At 46.1% G+C, this 25909-nt stretch overlaps 1 protein-coding gene across 1 annotated transcript in view; it reads left to right on the top strand.

Moving 5' to 3' along the window:
- The window catches only part of kcnt2 (potassium channel, subfamily T, member 2), a 1159267-nt gene that overhangs the window by 413130 nt on the left and 720228 nt on the right, over window positions 1-25909 (top strand). Inside the window, exons 4-7 of the mRNA XM_038794878.1 lie at window positions 167-266; window positions 7400-7444; window positions 12360-12408; window positions 23869-23928. Coding sequence (XP_038650806.1) covers window positions 167-266; window positions 7400-7444; window positions 12360-12408; window positions 23869-23928 — 254 coding nt within the window. The remainder of the gene's footprint in view (window positions 1-166; window positions 267-7399; window positions 7445-12359; window positions 12409-23868; window positions 23929-25909) is intronic.

Consider the following 25909-nt stretch of genomic DNA (forward strand, 5'->3'; position numbering starts at 1 on the left):
AGTGTCTGTAAAATACCATGAAGATTTTTGTGTAAAAGTTTAAGTTCCTTTTAGCATTTAGCCTAATCAACATCTAATGGTCAAAATATTAAATTGTGAGTTTAGTTTTCGTCTCTGAATTGGAACAACGAAAATTACTCACTAAAATGAGTGATTTGTGTTTCAGGCCTAAGAATACGTCTGTTCAACTTTTCTCTCAAGCTCCTCAGCTGCTTATTATACATTATTCGCGTCCTACTTGATGATCCCAGAGAAAGGAATGGATGGTATGTACAAAAATAATTTATTCTATCCCGGATCAGTAACTTATTAGATCACAGTTTAAAAACTATACGAAGTAGAACATCATAATTATGGGCAGAAACCAAAACTCAACAGATGATTTGAATACTGCCCAAGGGGACACCGTTATCACAAGGATTCTATAACGTGTCCTAAAGCGTAAGCAACTCAAGTTAAAACATATACATATGAGACTTGCCATCTCATATGTGCTCTGCCCAAAGGCAGGTCCTTGGCTCATTGCCTGCCGATGATTCGTCCTGAGCCAGTTTCATTGCTGGAGGTTTGCCATTGCTTCAACTCGGGGACAGGGCGAGGAGGCAAGTCACAAGTATGCCTCAGCAGTAATAGGAGTCAAACACTTGCTGTTGCCATTATTCTGAACCACACGCGAGCCAGCTAAGCTAACCACGACTGCTAAATATGAGATTAGAATGGTTAATTGTACACGGTCAGACTTTAGGCATGGAACTTTGTGGGGTGGCAGTGTATATCAGGAAATCCTAGGTGCGCTGCAGATCGTTTTACGTGGTTGGGAAATCTTGAGAATATCGCGGCAGGAGGCTGTCCATGGGGAACACCATTTGTACAATCGACCACAGGAACAACAATGTTATTATCTACATTGAGCCACAATCCTTTGTCCCCATTAGTCTATAATCATTCTGTACTGTGTTTTGACAGCTCATTGCTTGTTTTGCCATTTTATTTTCTATTTTGTTTCTTTGATATGTGTTCTTATTGATTTCAGTTCTCTGGCATTTACTGAAAAAAGTATTTATATCACTTGTTTGCACAGAACTTGAATTTTGTTGGAAAAGAGACATGTTGCTGAAGCTTTTTATCTTACACTCATCAGGACAAACACATGAATACAAAATTTCAAACTATCACAGCAATTTATACTACAGTAGAAAAGGGTGCTGATTGGTGTGCAAGTTGACTCTGAATGGCTAGACATTACTAGTGTGAAGTCAAATAGGAAATAGGAAGTCTGTCAATCTTGGGGTAATTCAAAAAAGGCTTCGATTTATTAATTTTGTTTGCAGAGAACAGGGTCGAAATTCTCTGACCCCCAGCAGGGTCGGAGAATCGCCCGGGGCCGCTGAAAATCCCACCCCCGCCGTGGCAGAAATTCTCCGCCACCCGGGAATTGGCGGGGGCGGGAATCACGCCCTACCGATCGGCGTGACGTCCGCACCTATCGGCGAGGCCCCTGCGGCGATTCTCCGGCCTGCGATGGGCCGAAGTCCCGCCGCTAGGAGGCCCCTCCCGCCGCCGAGGTTTGAACCACCTCTGGTGGCGGCGGGAGCGGCGGCGTGAGCTGGCTCCCGGGGTCCTGGGGAGGGCGCGGGGCGATCGGACCCCGGGGGGGTGCCCCCACGGTGGCCAGGCCTGCGATCGGGGCCCACCGATCGACAGGCGGGCCAGTGCCGTGGGGGCACTCTTTCTCTTCTGCCGCCGCCATGGCCTCCACCATGGCGGAGGCGGAAGAGAATCCACCGGCGCATGCGCAAACCGGCGAAGGCCTTTCGGCCAGTCCGGGCGGCGGGCCTGAAAGGCCGTTGGTGCCGGTTTTGGCGCCAGTCAGCATGGTGCCAACCGCTCCGGCGCGGCCTAGCCCCCAAAGGTGCGGAGAATTCCGAACCTTTGGAGAGGCCCGACGCCGGAGTGGTTGGCGCCACTCCCCTACGCCGGGACCCCCCCGCGCCGCCGGGTAGGGGAGAATGCCGCCCCAGGTCCCTGCATGTAAATATACATCATGTCCAGCAAATGAAAATGCTAAAAGCTCAACTGATTATCATAACAAACTTTGGCAACATGTTTATCTTTTTAACAATATTCAAGAATTTATGCATTTTTTCATAAATTTATTGAACTTTTAGTTTGGACTGAAACATATGTACAAAGTGATCAGATTTGCTATTGTGGATATAATACATGTTATAAAGAAGAAATGAACACTGTTGTTACCGTTTGTATATTTTTCATTGGAGTCAAATTTGGTCTCCAACTCTCACGTTACATAATTGGTTTGCTTATCATTGAGTTGAAATTTGTTGTAAATGGTAAATACATGTTCAATCAATCTATCATATAACTAAGTGTACAGTAAATAATTAAGAATGTTGTCCTTAGCTTGAGAACTTGTCACAACTTCAGAACAATAGTGATCATCTTCTCAGAGTGCCTCCGATAATTTCAATTAAAATAATAATTGAGAATATGTTCCTAATTGTCGAATTACAGGTTAAAATTCGTTTGCTTCTTCACATGTACCGCAGTAATAAAAACATCCTTCAATTTAGTTAGTCGATCAGGGTTTTAAATGATCATTTTGAAGTAATTATACTTTTTGCACCAGACTTATTAACTGTGGTATGTTTAATTTGCTTTCTGAAACCTAATAATTTCAAAAGTGTCACAATGTAGGTACTAACAGGTACAGTTTGTTTCCAGTTCTTATGAGAGTGTGCTTCTGTATAATTTGTGAAAGTATTGACCAGGCATTTTTCTTTTACTCCAATTTATTCTAGATTTGGTATTTACTCTTTATGACATTAGCAATGGTTTTAATAACTTAAACACAGTGTATTGTGAATTAGTTAGCTTTATTACCTTAACGTTACCCATTTGGCTTTTCTCAAACTTGACAATAAATTTTGGAAAATCAGAAACCTATGATTCAGAGGTGATGTCAGTGCAGTTTCTTGTGAAGGCAGTTTTGATTGTTGATAAAGATGCTTCAAAGCCAGCATCCATTTGCAAACCAGGATTCCATAATATATAATAGACCTCCATTGCCAGTTTTAGCCAATCCAATTTGAGTGCCATGTCTGATTTTAATATTGAAAGGGCCTATTGCCTCTCTTAGATGTGTGGTCCAACCTCCTAACCTTAGGCCCTTGGGAATATATTTTTTTTTTTTTTTTTATAAATTTAGATTAGCCAATTATTTTTTCTAATTAAGGGGCAATTTAGAGTGGCCAATCCACCTACTCTGCACATTTTTGGGTTGTGGGGGCGAAACCCACGCAGACACGGGGAGAATGTGCAAACTCCACACGGACAGTGACCCAGAGCCGGGATCGAACCTGGGACCTCAGCGCCGTGAGGCGGTTATGCTAACCACTAGGCCACCGTGCTGCCCATGCCCTTGGGAATATAAGACAGAACTCTCCTAACCCACCCCATTGCAGTTATGGTAGCAGAATATAGTGGGAGCCAAAAGCTGGAAATACGTCAGGTAAAAACACATTGCAGTTCTCCCAGGCATGTAGGTCTTTCTGCTGGCTGGTAGCATGAACACAATTTGCATCTCTTGAATGTTCATTAAGACAGCTGGCTTCGGAAATCTGATCAGGCCTTCAAATCTTGTGTCACGCCAGTGGAAATAACATCGGCCTACAACCTGATTGATAAAGTGTGGTGTGCACAAGGTCACCTTCATCGGTTTGCAAGAAACTTTGAGGTTAGTGCAACATACAAAGCCTACCTGCCATAGATCTGCAGTGCTCCAGACACAATGTACAGCTCTCTGCTGTGGCAGGTGAGTTCCTGCCCCCAATCTCCATACCAACCTGATCTTCATGACTGCACCATGCTGTTGGACCCGTGGACCTTCAAGGACTTACGCAGCCACTACAACAATAGTCTGAAGTTCAACTGGGGTGGAGTGCGAGGCGAGGGTTGTTGAGGTGAGGGCTGGAATCCAGATCCAGATCCAAACAGAGCGGAGCAGCTTTACAGAGGTCTGTGGGGCCCTCCCCCACCCTGACATTCATTGCCATCTTTCCTCCTACCCTCTGACATTCGGTACTGGCATCCCAAATCCTTCAATCTCTGCTCACCCCCCCCCCCCCCCCCCCCCCCCCCCCCCCCCCGCCCACCACATATCAAAGGACAACCGCCCCCTACCCATGCGTCATCCACTCGGGTCAGCCCTGGCATTGTGCTAGGGGCAGTGTTACCCCACCCCAGGAGGCTATACCTACCTCCGTGCGCCTGCCCCCACCCCTCGACTGCCTCACGCTTGGCTAGACCTGCTGTAAACCTCATTGATGTGATTTCACTTTGGCGAGGTATGAATATTTAGTGAGGGGGGGGATCATTTGGCATGGGGCCAATAATAATATTTAAACTCATTCAAATTTATTAAAATGAGGTTCACACCCTTTGTGACGCTGCCAGAGAGGGGTGGGAAAATCGGGAAACGTGATTTTGCTTACAAAAATCGCGTTGCCCGATTCTCCTGAGGTTTTCCGTCCTTGCCTCTGACCCTGTGGGCGGTGAGTGCCAGTTTCAAGATTCCACCAACTGTAAATTTCAGTATTCGGTGAAGTGATGGAGTTGAGATCTATACGATGTTGTTAGGAGAGATCCTGGCCGGGATTATCCGACCCTCCGCCAGATCGGAGAATCTCCGGGTGCAGGCACAACTCCCGCCCCACCGCCTTGACACTGGCTGCTCTATTCTCCTGCGCCGTTTTCCACGCAGGCCGGGAGCCGTTGGCAGAGGTCCCCCGGCGATTCTCCGGGCCCCAATGGGCCGAGCGGCCGTCCAGTTTTGGCCAGTCCCGCTGGCGTGCATCACTCACCTCACACACGGGGCAGTCCTCGAGGGGGGCACGGGGCGATCCAACCCTGGGGGGGCCTGGCCCGCAATTGGGGCCTATCGATCTGCGGTTGGGCTTGTTCCGTGGGGGACTTCTTTACTCCGCGCTGGGCCCCTGTAGGGCTCCACCATATTGCCCGAGGCTGGCACGGAGAAAAGAACCCCTGTGCGTGCGGGAAATACGCTGGCCGGTCTGCGCATGCACAGAAATATGCTTTCTGGTCCACGCATGCCGATATCGTGCCGGCTGTTCTGCGCATGTGCGAGTTCGCGCTGGCCCTTCTGCGCCGGCTGGAGTGGCGCCAACCCCTCCAGCGTCCACCTAGCCCCCGAAAATTCAGAGAGTTCCTCACTTTCGGGGGCTGTCGATGCCGGAGTGGTTGGCACCAGTTTTACTGCCGGCGTGGGGGACTTAGTCCCCAAAAGGGAGAATCCCGCCCATAGTTCTGCATTGCCACAGGAGTGATTCCTGTCCTCGCTTGTGAGCTCTGCTGCAGCCTTCTCAAACCCGGTGAGGTTCTCTCTGTCCTCCCTTCCCCAGTCTGGGCTCACTCATGTTGTGAGTTTGGCTTGTATGGAGAAAAAAGAATGACTTATGATCAAAGGGGATGGAGTTGAGGTTGGGTGATACCCATGTGTCTGTGTGGTGTGTCCTACCCAGAAGGGCCAGAGAATGGAGGGTGGGCAACAAGACAGACGGGATGGTGGTTTTGTGAAATTTTTGCTGATGGTAAGTGTTGATATATGTCCCCAACAAATGGATGTGTGCGATCCATGCAGAGTAGACGTTTAAGTAATGATGCCATGCTGAAAGTTTGATAGTGGAGGGAGCTGAGGGAGGACTACCCTGATGGAGCTGATGCGATTATTCCTCTGCTTCTTGCACTTTATGGCGCTTTGTGGGCAGGTGACAGCCGTGCTGACCTCCAGAGTAACTGCCTCCCAGGCCAGAAAGATGAGGTTAGTGTCTTTCTTTGAGACGTCCCTGGGTTGAACAAATGTGGACCTAGATTCCTTGGGCGCGATTTAATGCAAAAGAACAGTCAATCTTTGGGCGCCAATAGCGTGGTGTTTCTTGGTGCCAGAACAGCCAAGAACGACCCTGCTATTAAACAGGACTCAGTTTGCTTTTGGCCTCGGCAAGGAACATCCCACTGAGGCTGCACTTACCTCACTTCCTGCAATGATGAGCTGAGCTCATCAGTGCATGAAGAGATCGTGGTGCCATTTTTAAATGTCACCCCAGTCTCTCGACCCTCCACACGGCCTGTGAACCCCTCCCCAAATGCCCCAACGTACATGTTAGGGGATCTTTGAGCCCCCACCCCCCCGCCCTCAGCACATCTCATCTAGGCATGGCACCCCCCCCCCGGGTCTGATCCCTGACATAGGCAGCCTGGCACCTGGGCACCTTGGCACTGCAAGCCAGGGTGACAATGCCAAGGTGCTAGGCTGGCAGTGCCAAGATGCCCAGTTAGCAGGAGTGCCAGGGTACATCCATGCCCAGAACCCGAATGCCCGTGAGCCTCCGATGGCCCTAGAGACCCCCCCCCCCCCCCCCCCCCATTATGCCTGGTCCACATTTATGCTAAACGGCACTATGGCAAGGACTCCCACGCACGGGTTTTGGTTCCCAGGCCTCAGGAACATCGGGTGCGGACAAATTTAAGTGAGCCAAACAGTTGCTGGTTTGTCAGGTGATTCGGGCGGGAACTTGCTTCTGGAAAATTAATTAGCATCCAAGCGAAGAATCTGGCATGGGATCACATAGTGTGGCCAACAGGAAAGGCGCCGCCAGTGCCACCGGGTGCCGCAAATAGGCACTTAGATGGGGAATTCGACCCACAGGGTTGGTTACACTGTTGGTGAAAAAGAGATGCTGCTTCTCCAGGCAGCCACTCATCCCCATCATGTTGAAGTCTTCAAAATCTCCCTTGACACCCTGGGGAAAATCTTCTGTAATTGGCATCATTAATTGTACTAGAAGTGGTCCAAGTGAAGAAAATAAATGCAATTTGGTTAATAAACAATCTTATAATAGTAGTTATATATTTGTGCCACGAAACTGTGGTAAGATGCAACAGTTTCCTCACTATTCGCTGGAGTTGCGTTTAACGTGAGAAGAAGCAGCTGCAACAGAAAATGAGTTGACACACTTGGTTAGGACAAGAATGATAACATATTGAATCCATAAATAGGGATGTGCACATGTTTTTCCCCAAGAGGAAAGCCAGCCAATGCTGGCTTTGCATCATGGCACGTGAAATCCCACTCCAGTTGGCATCAGTCATTATTAAGTACAGCTAAGGGAGTGTGTTTGTTGATCCAGTCAAAAGATCTTCTTGAGAACAGGTGCCTTGTCATTTTTACCTGTTGATTCCAAATCACTTGAATAAATATAAGCACGAAAGCAAAAAATTCATAATACGCTGTGCAGTTGTATAATTAAATCCAACTGATTTTCCTGAAGTTATTACTTTGTCTTTGCTTTTTGTTTTAAAGCTGGGGCTGTTCCAATGAAAACCAGAATCTCACGAACATTGAGCGGTAAGCTTTGAATTTGATAACAAAGCACCCCTTTCAACTGTAACAAAAAAAAGTATTTTCTTGTTGAATTTTCTGATCGATATGAATTGTGCTATGTGAATGAATTTTTTTTAAAATGGCCATGAACAGATAAAACAGGGGTCATTTTCCTGAATCCAAGATCCAGAGGACATGCATACCCTGAAGACTTGGATAAGGAAAAAGTTGCAAACTTGACGATGAGTCTCCGGGCCCTGAAATTTCTGGGGCATCAGAAAAAGTGTTGACCTAAATCTGTGCTTGTAATTAATACACATAGGTTATATGCCCCTGGTAATGAGGTTGTAAAGAGCATTCTTGGTCCTCCTACCTCAATTTCCTGTGCAAGTGATGGCCATTTCCAATGAGGTTTTAAGAAGACCACATGTAAGCCTGTGAGTTACTTCTACGTTTTCCAACTGTGAATATAATCATTCCTAGATGTAAACAGAGTGACATTTGAACCAGGAGGCATTTGGATCAAGTGATACTGCAAATTCTACTGTATTTAGACCACAGATATTGAGTTCCATGTAATTAAGTATTTGTGCTCATTGATTTGCACCAGCAGCTGTTATGTGAGAAGTTCTGAGATGCAGGAGACCACCAAGTGAAGAGGGGAAACAAGGTGGGGAGGGATTTTCAGGGGGAAATCCAGAGGAGGTACTTTGTTTCTACTTGTAACTACCTGTCACAGACGTTACACTGATAACTCATAATAATACGACTGATAAAATTCAAGTTCCACACATAACCACTTTAATACAATAACTCACTTATATTCTATGTGTAACTGGCAGTAATATGTGTAATGTCCCAGTTTCCTACTGATAATTATGACTAATTCTATTACCCACTGAGTTTCACCTTGTATCTGAACCTATAATCCCCCTGCTCTATACAAGGTCCTATTTCTCCCTATCTCTTTGGACTACAATTTGGATTTAGGTCTGAGTCAATGTGCGCTTGGACTTCACACTTCAAAATGAGCTGACACACATCGAACTGAACCAAACCAAACCAAGATCTCACAGAAAGGACAGTATGGGTTAATTTTTGAGACATTTCTCACAGGTAACATTGTCATAATTGCGTCTCATTACCAACATTTCCTAAATGGCACCCTGTTCAACCTCTTCTCACCCAGTTTTGTATCACTGCTTGCTCTTGTTCCTCTTTCTCTCACTCACTAATTTCACCAAGCTGGAGGCTTCTCTACAATTGAAACTGGTGACATTACGGAGCTACACTGGGCCGTGGGGAGGAGGAAGCAGTGCTGCAGAAGCAAAACATTTAAATGACTTTGTTCTCCCGGTGTTTGGGAGATTTGTACCCCATTCTGGAAGAGTCCTGGACAAACCACAGGAAGCAAAGCAGTGAAAATGTAAATCTGGTCATTTTTATTGCTGTAGTCCAGCTGAGCAAACAGTCATCAGAAGGTCCTGAGGTGTTGGCTGTTTCTGTAGCTGCACCCCCCCCCCCCCCCCCCCCCCCCCCTCCCTCCACCTCCCAGTGGGAAAAATGTTTGCTGTCTGTTTTCCCAGAACTCTTTCACCACACGGTTTGTGTGTTTTTATCATCTGGAATCCTATCTAATTGACAGGGTTGGATTCTGCCAGACAGGGCATGCTTTGGTAGAGATCTTGACCTCCATCTGGAGCAGATAGAAGTTTTGGTTGGGGGAATGGGTCGGGCCGAGGATTGTGATGGCATGGGGTCAGGGAGAAATCAAGAGCAGAGACGGTTTGGGGTATTGGTGGTCGTTGGGGAGTTTGGAGATTGCTTACGAGTGAGATTAGTGATTATGGTGGAGCAATAGGTTTGCTTGGGGAGGCCAGAGGGAAGCATTCCTGCTCCCACTGGCCCATAAGCAATGCTGGAAAACCAGTTTGCTCTTTCATGCAGCAGTCTTGGATTCCCTTCAGCTGCTGGGTTTCTCGAGGCACTGGGAACCTGGAGGCAGAACATTTGAGGCATAAAGCCTCATTAATATATTGAAATGAGCCACCTCTCTGCTGGGAGTGCACTTATCACTGCTTCATCCTGCCTCTGTATAAACTGCAAGTATGTGTGTTTGAGGTGGGTTGCATTTCGGTTAGAAAGTTTTAAATATTTTAACGTTCCATCCAAAACAACTCATCCATTTTTGAACGCTGGAATTACCCCTTTATTTCTCTTGCAAGGTCTTATCAGAGGAGTGAACTTCTAAAGGGGTGTTTCTGGTAAGTCAGGGAACACGCCTCCCAGGGTCATTTGCCCCTTGGCTGGACTGGCACAGAATACTGAAGAGTGCACTATTCTTGTTTTATGCATGGATGTTGGACTCCCATAACAATCGATTACTACAATTTCAACCTCGATTTTGGAGGATGTTCAAAATTTAGGCAGCATGGTAGCACAGTGGTTAGCACAGTTGCTTCACATGCACCAGGGACCCAGGTTCAATTCCCGGCTTGGGTCACTGTCTGTGCGGAGTCTGGACATTCTCCCTGTGTCTGCGTGGGTTTCCTCCAGGTGCTCCAGTTTCCTCTCACGGTCCAAAGATGTGCAGGTTAGGTGGATTGGCTATTTTAAATTTCCCTTAGTGTCCAAAAAGGTTAGGTGGGGTTACTGAGTTAGGGGGATAGGGTGGAGGTGTGGGGCTTAAGTCGGGTGCTCTTTCCAAGAGCTATTGCAGACTCGATGGGCCAAATGGCGTCTTTCTGCATTGTAATTCTATGTTCTTAGCATCTTCTGTTTTCCATGGCTAATTGTTTTTATTTGTTTTCAGCTCATTAAATGTGATATTGAAAATAAATACAGCTGCTCAAATATCAGGAATTGGTTTACTGTAGCGTTAATCACACACTAAAACAAACATCTAAAAATAAACTTAAGCAAATTATAAAATCATTTTTTTCTTCGTGCCTATTATTGTTTCTGTCCACTTTTGATTTAATTCTATGATGTGGAGATGCCGGCATTGGACTGGGGTGAGCACAGTAAGAAGTCTTACAACACCAAGTTAAAGTCCAACATGTTTGTTTCAAACACTAGCTTTCGGAGGAAAGGAGCAGTGCTCCGAAAGCTAGTGTTTGAAACAAACATGTTGGACTTTAACCTGATTTAATTCTAGATTGGGTATTCTGCCCTAGCTGCTGACTGTGTGGCAGTAACAGGGGCACTGATAGCGTGGGTGGTAGAGGAACAGGCACACTATTCTAAGAGAAGATATCATGTTCAAAGTCTCTCTCCTGAGTATGTGCCAGAGCACCGCTCCACCTCTGCATGACAATAGAGCACAGAGGTGATGTGACTGTTTTGAAGCCCTTTCCAAAACCAGCCCCAAAACAAGCAGGCAGCCACCTGAGCTTCCATGGCAGCAGTGCTGTGTTAGCTGTTCTGGCAGTAATTGGCAGAGGCTCCAGCATGTACACCATCGAACTGACCATGTTAGGCAAAATGGTCTCCATGTTCTGATTAAAGCTCCATGCAAGTTGAAGCTGAACTCCTGAATGTTCTGCAAAATTGTATGCATGCTTGCAGGCAGGCTGTCTGGTATAACTAGAATTTCCTGGATTATACTCCTCAGCATTGATCTGTAGCCTGGCCGTCTACATCATAAACTGAATTTTTGGTAGCAGAGCCAACATGCAATATGTCCCCGGTCATGTTGACATCTTTTGTACTTCTTCAGCTCCTGAACACTTGTGGCCAATGATTCACCACATGAACACCCCTCTTTCACCTTAATCTTTAAAATATGTGTAGAGCCAGACTTTGAGCCAGTGCAGTGATTGTAGGAGAGTGAAGAGACGTGTGGGGGGGGGCATTATTATGTGTAATGGGGCTGAAGCTGATGGAAATCCCAGCAGAGAGTAAGAGAGCAGATTCTATGGCAGCTCTGTCGTCACTGGCCTTTTTTCAGCATTGCAGCCCTGTTACTGCATGGTAAGCACCTGACATTGTTATCTGCAATCATTTCACTCTCGCATTGACGTTGACAAAGGACCTTCAGGGATGGTGGAGGCACTTAAACTAGATGTTTTTTCTTGTGCCCATCACTTGCACCAGAACCTTCAAAGCAGCAATTTTTCTCCCTTACGGGTTTCTTGCACACTGCAGCCAGAGTCTACCTCAAGGTGCAGGATGCCTTAATTTTATCATCAGAGCTGCCCGATTTCCAGCCTCTCCTCCCATACTCAAATAAATGTGTGGCCAGTAAACAACGCACTCTTTGATTACTGCAAAATAAATTCAGGGATGATTAACCAGTAATTAGTGAGTTGTAATTCGTGATTTATGTCATTTTTGAAATTTGGCCCCTGACTGTATAAAGTCAAATTTGGGTTGGTTGGGTGAGATGACTAGAGTGTGGTGCAAGATAATGGCAACAGTGAGGGTTCAATTTCTGTACTAGTTGAGGTAGATTTTAGGGCCTGCCTCCTTGCCTTGCCCCATAATATCAGGGCTGAAGCCATGATTATCAATCCTTGGACAATGAGCATGCTACATGAAGAAAGACAGAGAGAATAAAGTAACATTGTACCTTGCTTACATGAGATTACAGGATTTATCAGGATGTTTAATGGCATTTTATAGTTTGTATCCCTGGATTCTGATATTTTTCCATAAATATCTTGAATATCTTGTATATTCTTGATAACCTCCATTGAGGGTCCCTAAACCATGACATGTGTCTTGATTTTGCTTCAGGGCAGGATAGGAAGCAATATATCTCAGCCCGAACAGAGACCAAACCCTATGCTGTTTGCATTATTTTGACCCGCAAGCTAGCCGTCTCGCCAACTGAGCTAACTCGTCTCCCGTGTATTCTCAAAAGTAGTGAATACGTTTAGCACAATGAATATATTTGTATTACAAACTAACTCATGTCACCATTTTGTTTTACCACCAGGTCTCCTTTAATTTGGGTAGATAGAAGTCTTCCCTTGTGGGGTTTACAGGTAAGGTATGACCAATTCAGCAAAGATAATTTCATGTTATACATTTAAAAAAAGGATCAATCAGAATAAAACTCATATTGTGCTGAAGTTAGATCTGAAACATAATGGAATAACTGACAGAACAACTTTCTTTCATTCCCAAATTCTTCCAGTCTTGCCATGCATCTGCAAGGAGCATAATGCATTATGTTTTATGAATAAGTAATTATCATAAAGCCCAAAATATATAAGTTGGGTATTATGTCTACAAGCAACTGCAGACGAAGGTCAGAGCCTGTGGGATCCGGGAAATTTAGCAAATTGAATCTAAAATTGGCTGAGTGGCAGGAAGCAGAGGGTGATTGATGGTCAAGGGGTGTTTTTCTGACTGGAAGCCTGTGTCCAGTGGGATCCTGCAGGGATCAGTATTGGCCCTTGCTGTTGATTTTGATATGAATGTGGGTGGGTTGATCAATAGGTTTGCGGATGATACTAAAATTGGTGGGGTGGTAAATGGTCAGGATAGCCTTCGATTACGGGCTGGTCAGATGGGCTGATCAGTGGCAAATGGAATTCAATCCGGAAAAGTGTGAGGTGATGCACTTGGGCAGGCCAAACAAGGCAAGAGAATACATGATAAGCGGCAGGACCCTGGAAGCACCGAGGATCAGAGGTATCTTGGTTTTCATGTACACCGATCCCTCAAGGTTGCAGAGTGACACAGTGGTTAAGAAGGCATATGGTATACTTGCCTTTATTGGCCGAGGCATAGAGTTTAAGAGCAGGGAGGAAATATATAAAATGTTGGTTAGGCCACAGTTAGAGTATTGTGTGCAGTTCTGTAATCCACATTACAGGAGGGATGTGAAAGCACTGAAAAGGGTGCAGAGCAGCTTTACCAGGATATTGCCTGGGCTGGAAAGTGTTAGTTATGAAGAGACATTGATAGACTTGGATTGTTTTCCTTGGAGCAGAGGAGACTGAGGGGGGTTTATTTATGTTGTCTGCAAGCAGAAAATACCTAGAAGTGTTTTTGTCCCTCAGCCATTTATTTTTGATCTTGTTGTTCGGCTGAGTGGCTCAGGGTTGTGCTGTTCCTGACCACTTTACAGAACTAATGAGCTATCAGACAATGGGGGTGATTTTGGCTACGGGGGGAGGGGGGGGGGGGGGGGGGGGGGTGGGGGGGAGGGGGGGGCGGAAACAGATGCTAAGCATGCACTGTGCTAATAAGAAGTGCCTAATTGAGCCGTTAGCCTAATTGATGGCTATCATGATTTGAATGTGTCAGCAGGTGCTAACCAGAAACTTGCAGGTTTCGCACTCCGGTGCTGAATAGTGACATATGTAGGTTCCTCTCGTCAACGTCCACTGAAGTTGTGCAGTGCTTGGTCTGACACACACCAATCAGACTCTGGTTAGTTCAGCAATTGAAGGAGAAGGTGCACAAGTTCTTTGATTCGGCTCTCTAGGCCTCAGTGGAGGAGGTCCAGAGGAGGAAGATGTCCTGTACCTGTGACAGAACAGAACAGCCCCTCACCACCCTGTCCCTTTCTCCAGCAGAAGCAGGTGCTGCTGTGCCTGACCTTGTCCTCCTCTCATTCCTCGTCGAGATCAAGGGAACCCCTGGCAAGATACCCATGAGCAAGCACTCTCTTTATCCTGGTCACTCCTATAGGGTGCAGTAGTACAGCACTCACTCTTCGGTGAAGTCCTCAGAGAATATCTGGCTTATATATTGCTTGGATGTTGCTTAAGTCTTTGTAAAGTGTCAGGGAAAATCCGCTGATGTGTTTCAGAGGTCCTATTCAGAGCTCACACATCAATGAAAGCATGAAATTGTCAGTGTACCTTTAAATGGTGACTCCCTCTTAAAGCAGCATTTGAAATCAACATTAATGCTGTGTTAGGAGAAGATATGTGTTGAAGAGCTGGCTAATAATACAGTCTGGTCTTTGTGATCAGTACTGACAGGTATTTTAAGTGACAATCAGCTGTTTAATAGACCTCCTGGTAGCCGTATCTAGTGCTGGTTTCAAATTCTTTACCAAGGTGTCTGCACTGACAGCTGAATAAATTAACATTTCATCCGAGGACTTCAACTTGTCCATCTTACCTCTTTTTCACCAAATACTTTGGGAGCTAAGGGGAAAGTGTTGACAAAGTGGGAATGTCACTGGACTAGTAATCCAGAAGCCTAGACGAATGCTCTAGGGACACAGGTTCAAACCCCACCTCAGCAACTAGTGCAATGTGAATTCAATTAATAAATCTGGAATTGAAAGCTCGTCTCAGTAATGGTGACCATTGTCACCTATGCTCTTTAGAGAAGAAAATTTACTGCCCTTACCTACTCTGGCTGTGACTGCAGACCCACAGCAGTGTGGTTCACTCTTTAATGTCCTCTGAAATGGCCGAGCTAGTCCCTCAGTTGTATCAAACTTCTACAAACAGAACAGACCACTCAACATCTAGGCACCATAAAATTCCTTCAGTGCAGAAGGATGCCATTCAGCCCATCAAGTCTGCACCGATCCTCTGAAAAAGCTGCATACCGCGGCCCACTCACCTGCCCTATTCCTGTAACCCCACCGACCATGCACATCTTTGTACATTATTAGCAATTTAGCACGACCAATCCTCCTAACCTGCACATCTTTGGACTGTGGGAGGAAACTGGAGGACCTGGAGGAAACCCATGCAAACACAGGGAGAAAGTGCAAATTCCACACAAACATCACCCAAGGCTGCAATTGAACCCTTGGCGCTGTGAGACGACAACAGTATATCTAGCTGTGCCGACCCTGCAAAGTCCAACTTGCTAAGATATGGGCCTTGGACCAAAATTGGGAGGGCTAGTCAAGCATGACAGCGTGGTACTCAATGAATCAAACTGTAGAGGTTGGTGGCACAGTAGTTAGTATGGAGTCGGGAGGGAGTTGCCTTGGGGTTCTCAACACTGACTCTGAATGCCATGAAGTCTCATGGCATCAAGTCAATCATGAGCAAGGAAATATCCTGTTGATTCCCATGTACCACCCTCCCACCTCCACCCTCCCACCTCAGCTGATGAATCTGCACTCCTTCCTGTTGACCACAAACTGGAAGTATTGAGGGTGCAAAGGGCACAGAATGTACTCTGACTAAAGGACTTCAATATTCATCATAGAATCACAGAATACCTACAGTGCCGAAGGAGGCTATTCACCCCATCAAGTCTGCACCAACCCTCTGAAAGAGCACTCTACCTAGGCCCAATCCCCCACCCTCTCCCTGTAACCCCACATAGGGGTAAATTAACACCTAATGTGCACATCTTTGGATTGTGGGAGGAAACCAGAGTACCCAGAGGAAACCCATGCTGACACGGGAAGAATGTGCAAGCTCCATAAGTCAGAATCAAACCTGGGTCCCTAGCACTGTGAGGCAGCAGTGCTAACCACTGTGTCACCCCAGCAGTGGTTCAATAGCACCAGTACTGACTTAACTGGCCCAGACCTAAAGGACATAGTTGCTAGACTGCGTCTGCAGCAAGTGGTGAGAAAACCAACAATTGGGTGAAGCCTACTTCACCTCACTCTCATCAATCTACCTGCTACAGAAGCGCTTGCCAATGACATGATTGGTTGGACTGACCACTGCACAGTCCTTGTGGAGATGAAGTCCTGTCTTCATATCGAGGGATAACATCCATTGTGTGGCACTACCACCGTGCTAAATGGGATAGATTTTGGACAGACCTGGTAACTTAATATTGGACATACATGAGGAACTGTGACCATCAGCAGAGGCAGAATTGTATTCAACCACAATCTTTGGCCTTATGGCCTGGCAGATCCCCCACTCTACCATTACAATTTAGCTGGGGCACCAACCCTAGTTCAATGAAGGGTGCAGGAGGGCATGCCAGGAGCAGCACTAGGCAGACCTAGTCTGTATGAGTTTCCTCCGGGGGCTCCAGTTTCTTCCCACAAGTCACAAAAGACGTGCTTGTTAAGTGAATTGGGCATTCTGAATTCCCCCTCAGTGTACCCGCCCAGGCACTGGAGTGTGCCGACCAAGAGATTTTCACAGTAACTTCATTGCAGTGTTCGTGGAAGCCTATTTGTGACACTAATAAAGATTCTTTTAAGATTAAGTGTGAACCTGGTGAAGCTACAAAACATTCAAACGCGATTTCGGCATGGGGCTGCGGAGAATCCAGCCCAAGGCATTTGCAACTATCTACAGCCAGAAGTGCCAAGTGGATGATCCATCACAGCCTCCTCCTGAGGTCCCCAGTGTCACAGATGCTAGTTTCCAACCAATTTGATTCAGTCCATGTGATATCAATAAATGATCTAGGCACTGGATATTCAAAAGCTAGGGGGCAATAGTAACAAAAACTATTGCTCTGGAACTAGCCAGGTCCCTAGCCAAGCTGTCCTAGTACAGATACAATATTAGCATTTCCAACAATGTGGAAAATTGCCCAGGTATTTCCTGTTCACAAAAAGCAGTCAAATCCAGCCCAGCCAATTCCACCCTATCAGTTTACCCTTGATCATCAGCAAAGTGATGGAAGGGGAGGTGGTGGAGTAGTGGTATTGTCACTGGTATTGCCATTGGACTAGTAATCGAGAGACCCAGGGTAAACAATAAAAATCTGAAATTAAAAGTCTAATGATAACCATGAAACCATGGCTGATTATTGTAAAGACCCATTTGGTTCTTTACCTTTATCCTTACCTGGTCCAGCCTACATGTGGCAGCAGTGCAGTTGACTCTTAAATGCCCTTTAAAATGAACCAGGAAGCCGCTCAGTTCAGGGATCGGGCAATAAATGCTGGTTCAGCCAGTGACACACATTCCATGAATGAATAGAAAAACACATTGCCAGTGCTATCAGATGGCACTTACTCAGCAATATCCTGCTCACTGATGCTTGATTTGGATTCCATCAGGGCCACTTGCCTCATGACAGCCTCAGCCAAATGTGGACATAAGAGGTGAATTCCAGGGGAAAGATGAGAGTGACTGTTCTTGAAATCAAGGCAACATTTGACCAAGTATGGAATTGAGGAGCCTGAGGAAATCTGAAGTCAGTGGGGATCGGGTGGAGGGGAACTCTTCACTGGTTGGAGTCGCCCCTACTACAAAGAAGATGGTTGCGGTTGTTGAAGGTCAATCATCCCATGACATTGCTACAGGTGTTCCTCTCAGGGTAGTGTCCTGAGCCTAACAATCTTCAGCGGCTTCATCAATGACTTTTTTTCCATCATACTGTGGGAAGTCATGATGCTCACTGATGAACAACATTGAGCAACATTTCTCTTAACTGGATTGCTCTGGAGGATCCCTGTAGTACTCAGTTGAATGAGTATCATGATTTGTGGTAATATGCTGCATGCGGCCATTATGAGGGAGCAGCATTTTCCATCACCTATCAGGCGAGAAACTGAGGTGCTGAGCCATGGGGAAGAGAAGAAACTGGGGGAAGAATAAGTGTCACAAGAAATAGAGGAACAGGAAAAGAAAGAATTTAATTTATATAGTGCCTTGTGTTACCTCTGGGTATCCCAAAGCACTTCACGGGCAGTGAAGCATCTTTGAAGTGTCGTCACTGTTTTAATGTTGGAACTGCAGCAGCCAATTCCTGAACCAGGGATAACCTATCCTGCTCTTCCACAGAAAACGGCTATGCGATGTTGTATGTCCAGCTGAGTGAGCATTGGCAGGGATGAAGCAGGAATACTGCCATCCTGAGAGAGGACAGCAGGTTCATGCTCCATGGAGTCACTGCCACACTTTGGGTTGTGCTGAAGGGAGAGGAAAGCGAAAGTAGTTTATGCCTACACTAGCTGCACCTTCAAAGTCCAAAGAAATTTTGGGATATGAGGATGAAAATTAGGTATCCAGATATCCTCGTCCTTGATCCCTCCAGCCCTGCTAGTGGCTGCAGTCTCAATGATGCCCTTACCTGTCATAGCTGCCACTCTTCCATGGGAGAGAAAACATACAGGCATGGTTATGGACAACACGGTAACACAGTGGTTGGCACTGTTGTTTCACGGTGCCAGGGACTCGCGTTCGATTCCCAGCTTGGATCATTGTCTGCGCGGAGTCTGCACGTTCTCTCTATGTCTGCATGGGGTTCCTTCGGGTGCTCCGATTTCCTCCCGCAAAGTCTCAAACAACATGCTTGTTAGCTGAATTGGACATTCTGAATTCTCCCTCACTGTATCCGAACAGGTGAAATAAAGATTGTTATGATTGGGCAGCATGGTGGCGCAGTGGTTAGCACAGCTGCCTCACGCGCTGAGGTCCCAGGTTCGATCCCGGCTCTGGGTCACTGTCCGTGTGGAGTTTGCACATTCTCCTCATGTTTGCGTGGGTCTCGCCCTCACAACCCAAAAGATGTGTACGGTAGGTGGATTGGCCATGCTAAATTGCTCCATAATTGGAAAAAATGAATTGGGTACTCTAAATTTATTTTTAAAAAGATTTCTTATTATTGTTCTCGTCCAGTCTTTTGCCTGCTGTCCTGCAATACCTTTTACAAAAAAAGCCGTTCGTGTGAGAGTGTGCGTCCTGCAGTGTCTTTGGGTGATATGTCATGATTGAATAACTAGCTGCCAGTGTTTGCAGACTGAGATGTGGGTACAACTCTTACTATAGTCCTAAGTGTACAAGGGTGAGGTAAGACATTTGAATTTTGGATTTGTTGCAAATATCTAATTTCATATCATGAAACATATCAATATGTTTTAGAAATTGAATTTAAATGTAGAGGTTTTTTGAGGCTTAGCCAATTTCTCCGCAGCAATGTCATCAATTGTGTGGATATGTGTCATTCCTAGTTCTCACAGAGAGAGAGTTGAGAATGTCATTATAATGCAGTTCTCCGCAATATCTTTTGCATTTAAAATGGTCTGTTATCTATATTAAGGGTACCATTTTCCCAGGGCAGCAGGTTTAGATTTAGATTTATTGTCCCATTTACTGAGGTACAGTGTAAAGTATTGTTCTAGTCACGAAAAACATAGGTCATACGATAAGTATACAATGTAAATGCATAGACATAGACATCGGGTGAAGCATATGGAGTGCAGTGCTACAACAGTAGAGAAGATGCATAGAGAGATCAGTTAAGTCCATAAGAGGGTCATTCAGGAGTTTGGTAACAGCGGGGAATAAGCTGTTCCATGAAGATGCTGGCATAGATTCATTTCGCACTTCTGTTACTGACTTACTGCAGGAGCAGAAGGGAGTAACACTTAAAATGCTGTCAAGAGACATTAAAACACATTGGAAAGCCAAGAAGTTACTACTAGCAGTTATCATCATCTCCCCTCACACCATCACCATCATTGCTTGCCAAATAACATTCCCGGCATAGCATAGGGCGTGATTCAGTGGCTTTGTTGCACTCGAGCGAGAGCACGACGAAGCAGGTGAATAATGGGAGAGACCAAAAACGAGAACTGCACGGGGTGCCAAACTGTTAACAATGCAACCGGCCCAATACCGTAGGCGAAATAAGGATCCTGCCATAGCATGGCGAGAAACCAATAATCACCATTTAAGCCCTATTTTCATACAATTAATGTGAGTTGGATATGTGATCCAACGGCCGCCCATGATCCAGCAGCCTCCCCAGCAAGTGATCATGTTGGTGCCGATTCTTATTCCTTTTTAAAAAACGTGAACCTGGCGGAAGGGCTGCTGCAGGGAGCTGAGGAGGTGAGTAGCCATCTTTGCTCATAGGCAATGAGCTTTGGGGCACTGGGCTTGGTACCCCTGTGCATGAGGGAAGGGGGGGGGGCAACCAGGACCTCATGTCTGGGGGGATAGGGCATGGGATTGATAGTCGGCCCGTATCATGGAACAAAGAGCCAGAGGCATCATTCTGGTTGTGGTGAGGGTTTTTAAATTTGTCGCGGATAAGTAAACCCCACTCTCGATGGTGCCGCCCCCTCTCCCACCCTTCCTCCACCCCCACCCCACAAACCACCCTCCCCCACCCCCTCCCGCCATTGCTAGCCCAAGCACCGGGAAGCTTGTTACCACACTTGGAAATCTTTCCAGTAATCATGCCCGAAGATTTTTTCCTGCCTTTTAAAACAAATTACAAGTACTTTCTCCATTATCTTCTCCCCGCCCTGCTTCCATTGAATGCATTGAGTCACCAGCTGAACAAAATTTGACTGGTAATTGCCACCATCCTGTACTAAAGTCCAACTAACCATCATTTATGTATGAGCCCCAATGGTGAGTATCAGCAAACCTTTGACTGTAGGCAGCAACTTGTTCATGTCCTTGCTCAATATTTGCACGTATGCACTCTTTGTAAAGATTGCTGGATGTCAATCAGTGATGTTTCTCCTCCTTAATCCTGGATTACTGAGCTGAATCGCAGTGCTGACTGAGATCAGCTAACACTGCACTGAGAATTGTGGCCTCCCTGGTACGTATGTCATGACAAATGGATAAAGATGCTGAGCCACCAGAATAACAGGATAACTTTGGTGCGAGTAGAAATTTCTTACTATGAATCCAAGATGTGTTGATATATTTCCCCAGGGAACTATATTAGATAAAATGTGCAGAATAAAAACAACCATATTGGTAATCCTGAATCAGGATTATCTAGCATCTTTGCTAACAGCTGGTCATGTATAAAATGTGAATATCCAGGTAAACTTATTTTGGCCTCATGCTGACTCTAACATAAGAAACATCTGCTGGCTGCCGTATCTATGATATCCATCTTTGATACTATCTTTCTGCTGCCACCATTCAACTTTCCTCAGTTACTTAGCAATTTTTCAACTTTTTGGCACAATGTTGTGCCTCACGGCGCCGAGGATCCGGGTTCAATCCCGGTCCCGGGTCCATGTGGAATCTTCACATTAGCCTTGTTTCTGCCCCCACAACCCAAAAGATGTGAAGGGTAGGTGGATTGGCCATGCAAAATTGCTCCTTAATTGGGAAAAAAATTGTTCTTGATGTGTTGTCTGATGAAAGCTTTGTTCTCTACTGGTCTACCTAGAGTATTTCCATGTTCACATGTTAAACATTACATACAGGATTTGAAAGTTGTGGAGAGCATCCAGTGCAGAAATGCTGGAATAATGCCACAGTCAGTGGGGGTTAAAGTGACTTGCACCATATTACCATGGACAGGACTCTGTCTTGGGGGTGTTCAGTAGGATGGGCAGGCAGCAGCTGAAGTTGCCCCTGGTATGGGTATACACGATCCAGGGAGGGGAGTGGGGGGAGGGGTGGCATTTTGGACCCATAGGCTCTGAGTACCTCATCTCCCCAGTCCAGGGCAACCCCCTCCGGTGGCGGCCAGAACCGGTGAACAGGCCCGACCCCCGCTCCGCAATCCCGGGGGCTCCCAAATGTGCGTCCCCTCCGGAGCATTGGAGCGGCAGCCCCAGTGTCCCCGGCTGATTGCCCATTTTCTAAGATGGCTACTCCCCTCCCCATAGCTGCCTTTTCACTCACTTCACATTTTTAAATAGGTCTGCTAAACTGCGTCCGTATGGCCGCTCATGGGGGTGTCAGTTAGATCACAGGAAGCCTTTAGGTAGGGTGTCTTCCCGTCAATGGCATAGAAATTGGCCTTAATTGGTGATTAATGGTTTCTCGCCACACTGCGGCGGTCCCTGATCTCGTCAATGGGAGCGGGCCGGTTAGATCGGAAACCAATCGGCGCCTGGCTCACTTCCTGATTTCGGACTCTCTGCAATCAACCAGCCCGTTCCGATTTGCGCCCGGCATGGCTGTTAGACTGCACAATGCTCTCACACTCTCCCTCATTCACACACGCTCACACTCAATCACTCACTCACCAGACGCTCTTCTGAAACATTCCTGCCCCCACACACTCACTCACCCAGGAGCCCCTCATTCCAACTCACTTGTTCAGCAAGCCCTCCCCCAACCCCCTATCCCCACCTACTCACTGAGCTGCCTCCTCTTCTCCCTTATCGTCTAGTTGCTGGTACCTGTGACACAGAGTTGTTGTCCTGTTGTGAGGAGTCTGTACATCAGGCAGACAGGAGCAGAAACACAGGAAGGTTTGCAGCCACCACTCACCTTCTTGGCTGAGTCATGCAATTTCTTGATTTTTCCTGCACTCCAGACCCAGTCAGTCCTAGTTGGCTCACAAACATCTAAGGCCTACTCAAATCTGCTATTGACCCAATATGTTCAGGGCTGACCCATCAGTGTCTCTGGATTTATTTGTCCTTTCTCCACTAATGCCACTGCTGCTCAGAGGAGGGGGAGCTTCTGTGACCCCATTCACATTGAAGATGCTTGGGAACCTTTGCTTTGAAGGAAAAGTGGATTAGTGAAACACGCTCGACACGAGATTCTGTTTCATTTCTGGTAAATTGCACCACAAATATTTATTCAGCCTGGAAAATTGATTCCTGTTTGATTTGTTTATGAAGGGCAGGTGAACAAAGTGTTTGCTGAGTCCCCCTTGAACCCCCAAAGAACCACACAAAACATTTGTTGGTCAGCCGAGCTAATTTCTAAAATCTGAAAAGATGTGTGCATGAACGATCCACTGTGTTGCATCAGTCAGTTTTTAGTGGGATCGACAGCAACAATAGGAATTTGCAAAAAATGGCTCATTAAAACTAGAAACTAGAGAAGATTTTGATTTTTCAGAAAGCCTGAGAGTGCTGATTTAGTTCACTGTACATAAACCTCCCCAAGCTCATCAATGTGATGACATGTTTATTCAACCGTGTAGCTCGTTGGATGCAACACATTCATACATCTGTTACACAGTAAGTCTTACATAACAAAATACAGCAATACACACAAGGTAGTCAGGACTAAAAGAAAACGGTACCACAGAGTTTCACAGCGCCAGGGACCCGGGTTCAATTCCCGGCTTGGGTCACTGTGCAGAGTCGACGTGTTCTCACCGTGTCAGCGTGGGTTTCCTCCAGGTGCTCCGGTTTCCTCCCACAAGTCGTGAAAGACGCGTTGTTAGGTGAATTGGACATTCTGAATTTTCCCTCTGTGTACCCGAACAGGCGACGGAGTGTGGCGACGAGGGGATTTTCACAGTAACTTCATTGCAGTGTTGATGTAAACCTACTTGTGACAATAATAAAGATTATTATTAGATTATTAATAAACCTACTATTTAGGAAAAATATATCCTTTTGAAAAAAATCAGATATCCACTATAGTATCAGTGGGGAGGAAAGAGACTTCAAATCTCTTCTCTTGCTAGCAATGCTGTCAGACCTCCAACATCCCGAAATATAGATATTGACAATGCAAACGATTTGAACAGAGCTCGCAGTACACTGAAAAACCAATGTTGCAGTCCAAAATCAATGTATATTTTGGAGCGAATTGCCAAATATCCTGTGATACCCAAAAGGGTTGGACCGATTCTTTTTCAAAATCTCCACTGCTCGTTTAAACAGAGTGCCGGTTGTGTTAATATCTATCATTTCCTTTCAGGTTACAGTGGCCTTGATAAGTTTCTTTGAAACAATGTTGCTGGCTTATCTCAGCTATAAGGTAAGCTTTTTTCATTTGAAATGGTTGCTTGGCAACCCATTGCTTGCATGAACTCTCCTCATTCGGGGAATCTGTCAGATTGATTTTACTGGTTGGTCATGATATAAAGGTCTGGAAAATTTGCATAAGGGGAATACCTTTTCTACTAGATGCACTTAACTGTTCCATTTTGCCACGCAGATGGTTAAGATTCACTTATAGCTGGATTTAAATATTATTTTTTTGAAAAAACATTTTATTGAAGGCATTTTAAATATATATATATAACCAAAGAGTACAAAAGCCAACAGTGGCAACAGATAACAAACCCCTCCCTCCTTGTACCCCCTCAACAAACACCCCCCAATCCTCCTAATGCGACCCTGGCACCCGCCCCCCTTTTCCAATTATTCACACCCCCCCATCACTCAGACGAAACAAAAATAAAACAAAACACGCTCCACCCATCCTCCGCTGACGACTCAATGCTCTTTAAAGAAGTCGATGAACAGCTTCAACCTCAAGGTGAACCCTCCTCCGAACTTCGAATGGCGAACTTGATCTTTTCCAAATGCAAAAACTCTGCCAAATAACTCATCCATATCCCGCTCTGAGTCCCAACAAAATCTGTCTCCGGGCTATCAGGTAGGCAAATGCCAACACATGGCCCCTCTCCCCACCTGCACTCCCAGATCCTCTAACACTCCAAATATTGCCACCTTTGAACTCGGGGCAACCTCTACCCCCAAATGTTTTGACAATATGTCTGAAAATCTCTTCCAATACCCCCTTAACATTGGACATGCCCAAAGCATATGCAAATGATTTGCTGGCCTCCCCGCACACTGCTCACACCTATCCTCCACTCCTGGAAAGAATCAAATCATCCTGGACACGGTCATGTGGGCCCTGTGCATCACCTTAAATTGGATAAGGCCTAGCCTTGCACACGATGAGGATGCAGTCACCCTCCACAGAGCTTCACTCCATACTCCAAACCCCAACGACCTATCCAACTCCTCCTCCCACTTACATCTAACCTACTCCACAGGAGCACTTCCCTCTTCAGCACTGGCCCATATATATCCGCAACCTTGCCCTCCCCAATCTCATAGAAGCTTATCCTGCAATACCGGGGACTGCAGCATAGGAAACAATGGCACCTCCTTTCTCACGAAGTCCTGAATCTGCAGATATCTAAACCCATTTTCCTATGGCAACTGATTTGTCCCCTAGGCCTGCAAACTTAACTCCCACAAACAAATCTCCAAAATATTCTATCCCCACCTGCCGCCATCCCTGGAACCTCGCAGCCAAAACCCGTCGAAGCAAACCTATGATTATCCCAAATCAGCACTCGCAAAGATATGCCTTTCAATCCAAAGTGTTGCCGCCACTGATTCCGACCCTCAGTGCTGATACCACCACTGGACTTGTGGAATACACGACCAGCAAGAACGGAAAGGCTGAAAACAACAATGCCCCCAGGCTGGTCCCCTTACATGAGGCTGCCAACAAACCGACCTCTCCTCCAACACCCATTTCCCAACCATTTCAATATTAGCTTCCAGTAGTTCAGCAAACTTGGCAACGCAAACCTTATCGATCCCTCTCCAAAATCATCCTCCTAACCCACAGAGTCGTGCCCGCCCACACAAACCTCAAGATCATCTCATTAACCTTCCTAAAAAAGGACTTGGACACGAAAATTGGGAGGTTCTGAAACACAAACAAAAACTTTGGAAACACCGTCATCTTTACCGTCTGGACCTGACCTGCCAATGACAATGGCAACAAATCCCACCTCATAAAGTCCACCTTCATTCCCTGCACTAGCTGTGCCAAGTTCAAATTTTGCAACTGTGTCCAACTGTGTGCCACCTATATACCAAGGTAGTGAAAGCTTGCCCCCACCAACCGAAGTGACAGTTCCCCCAACCTCCTCTCCTGTCCCCCCAAACTCCTCTCCTGTCCCCGTGCATTAATTAGGAATACATTGCTT

This window comes from Scyliorhinus canicula, chromosome 4 (genome assembly GCF_902713615.1).
Source record: "Scyliorhinus canicula chromosome 4, sScyCan1.1, whole genome shotgun sequence".
Classification (NCBI taxonomy): Eukaryota; Metazoa; Chordata; class Chondrichthyes; order Carcharhiniformes; family Scyliorhinidae; genus Scyliorhinus; species Scyliorhinus canicula.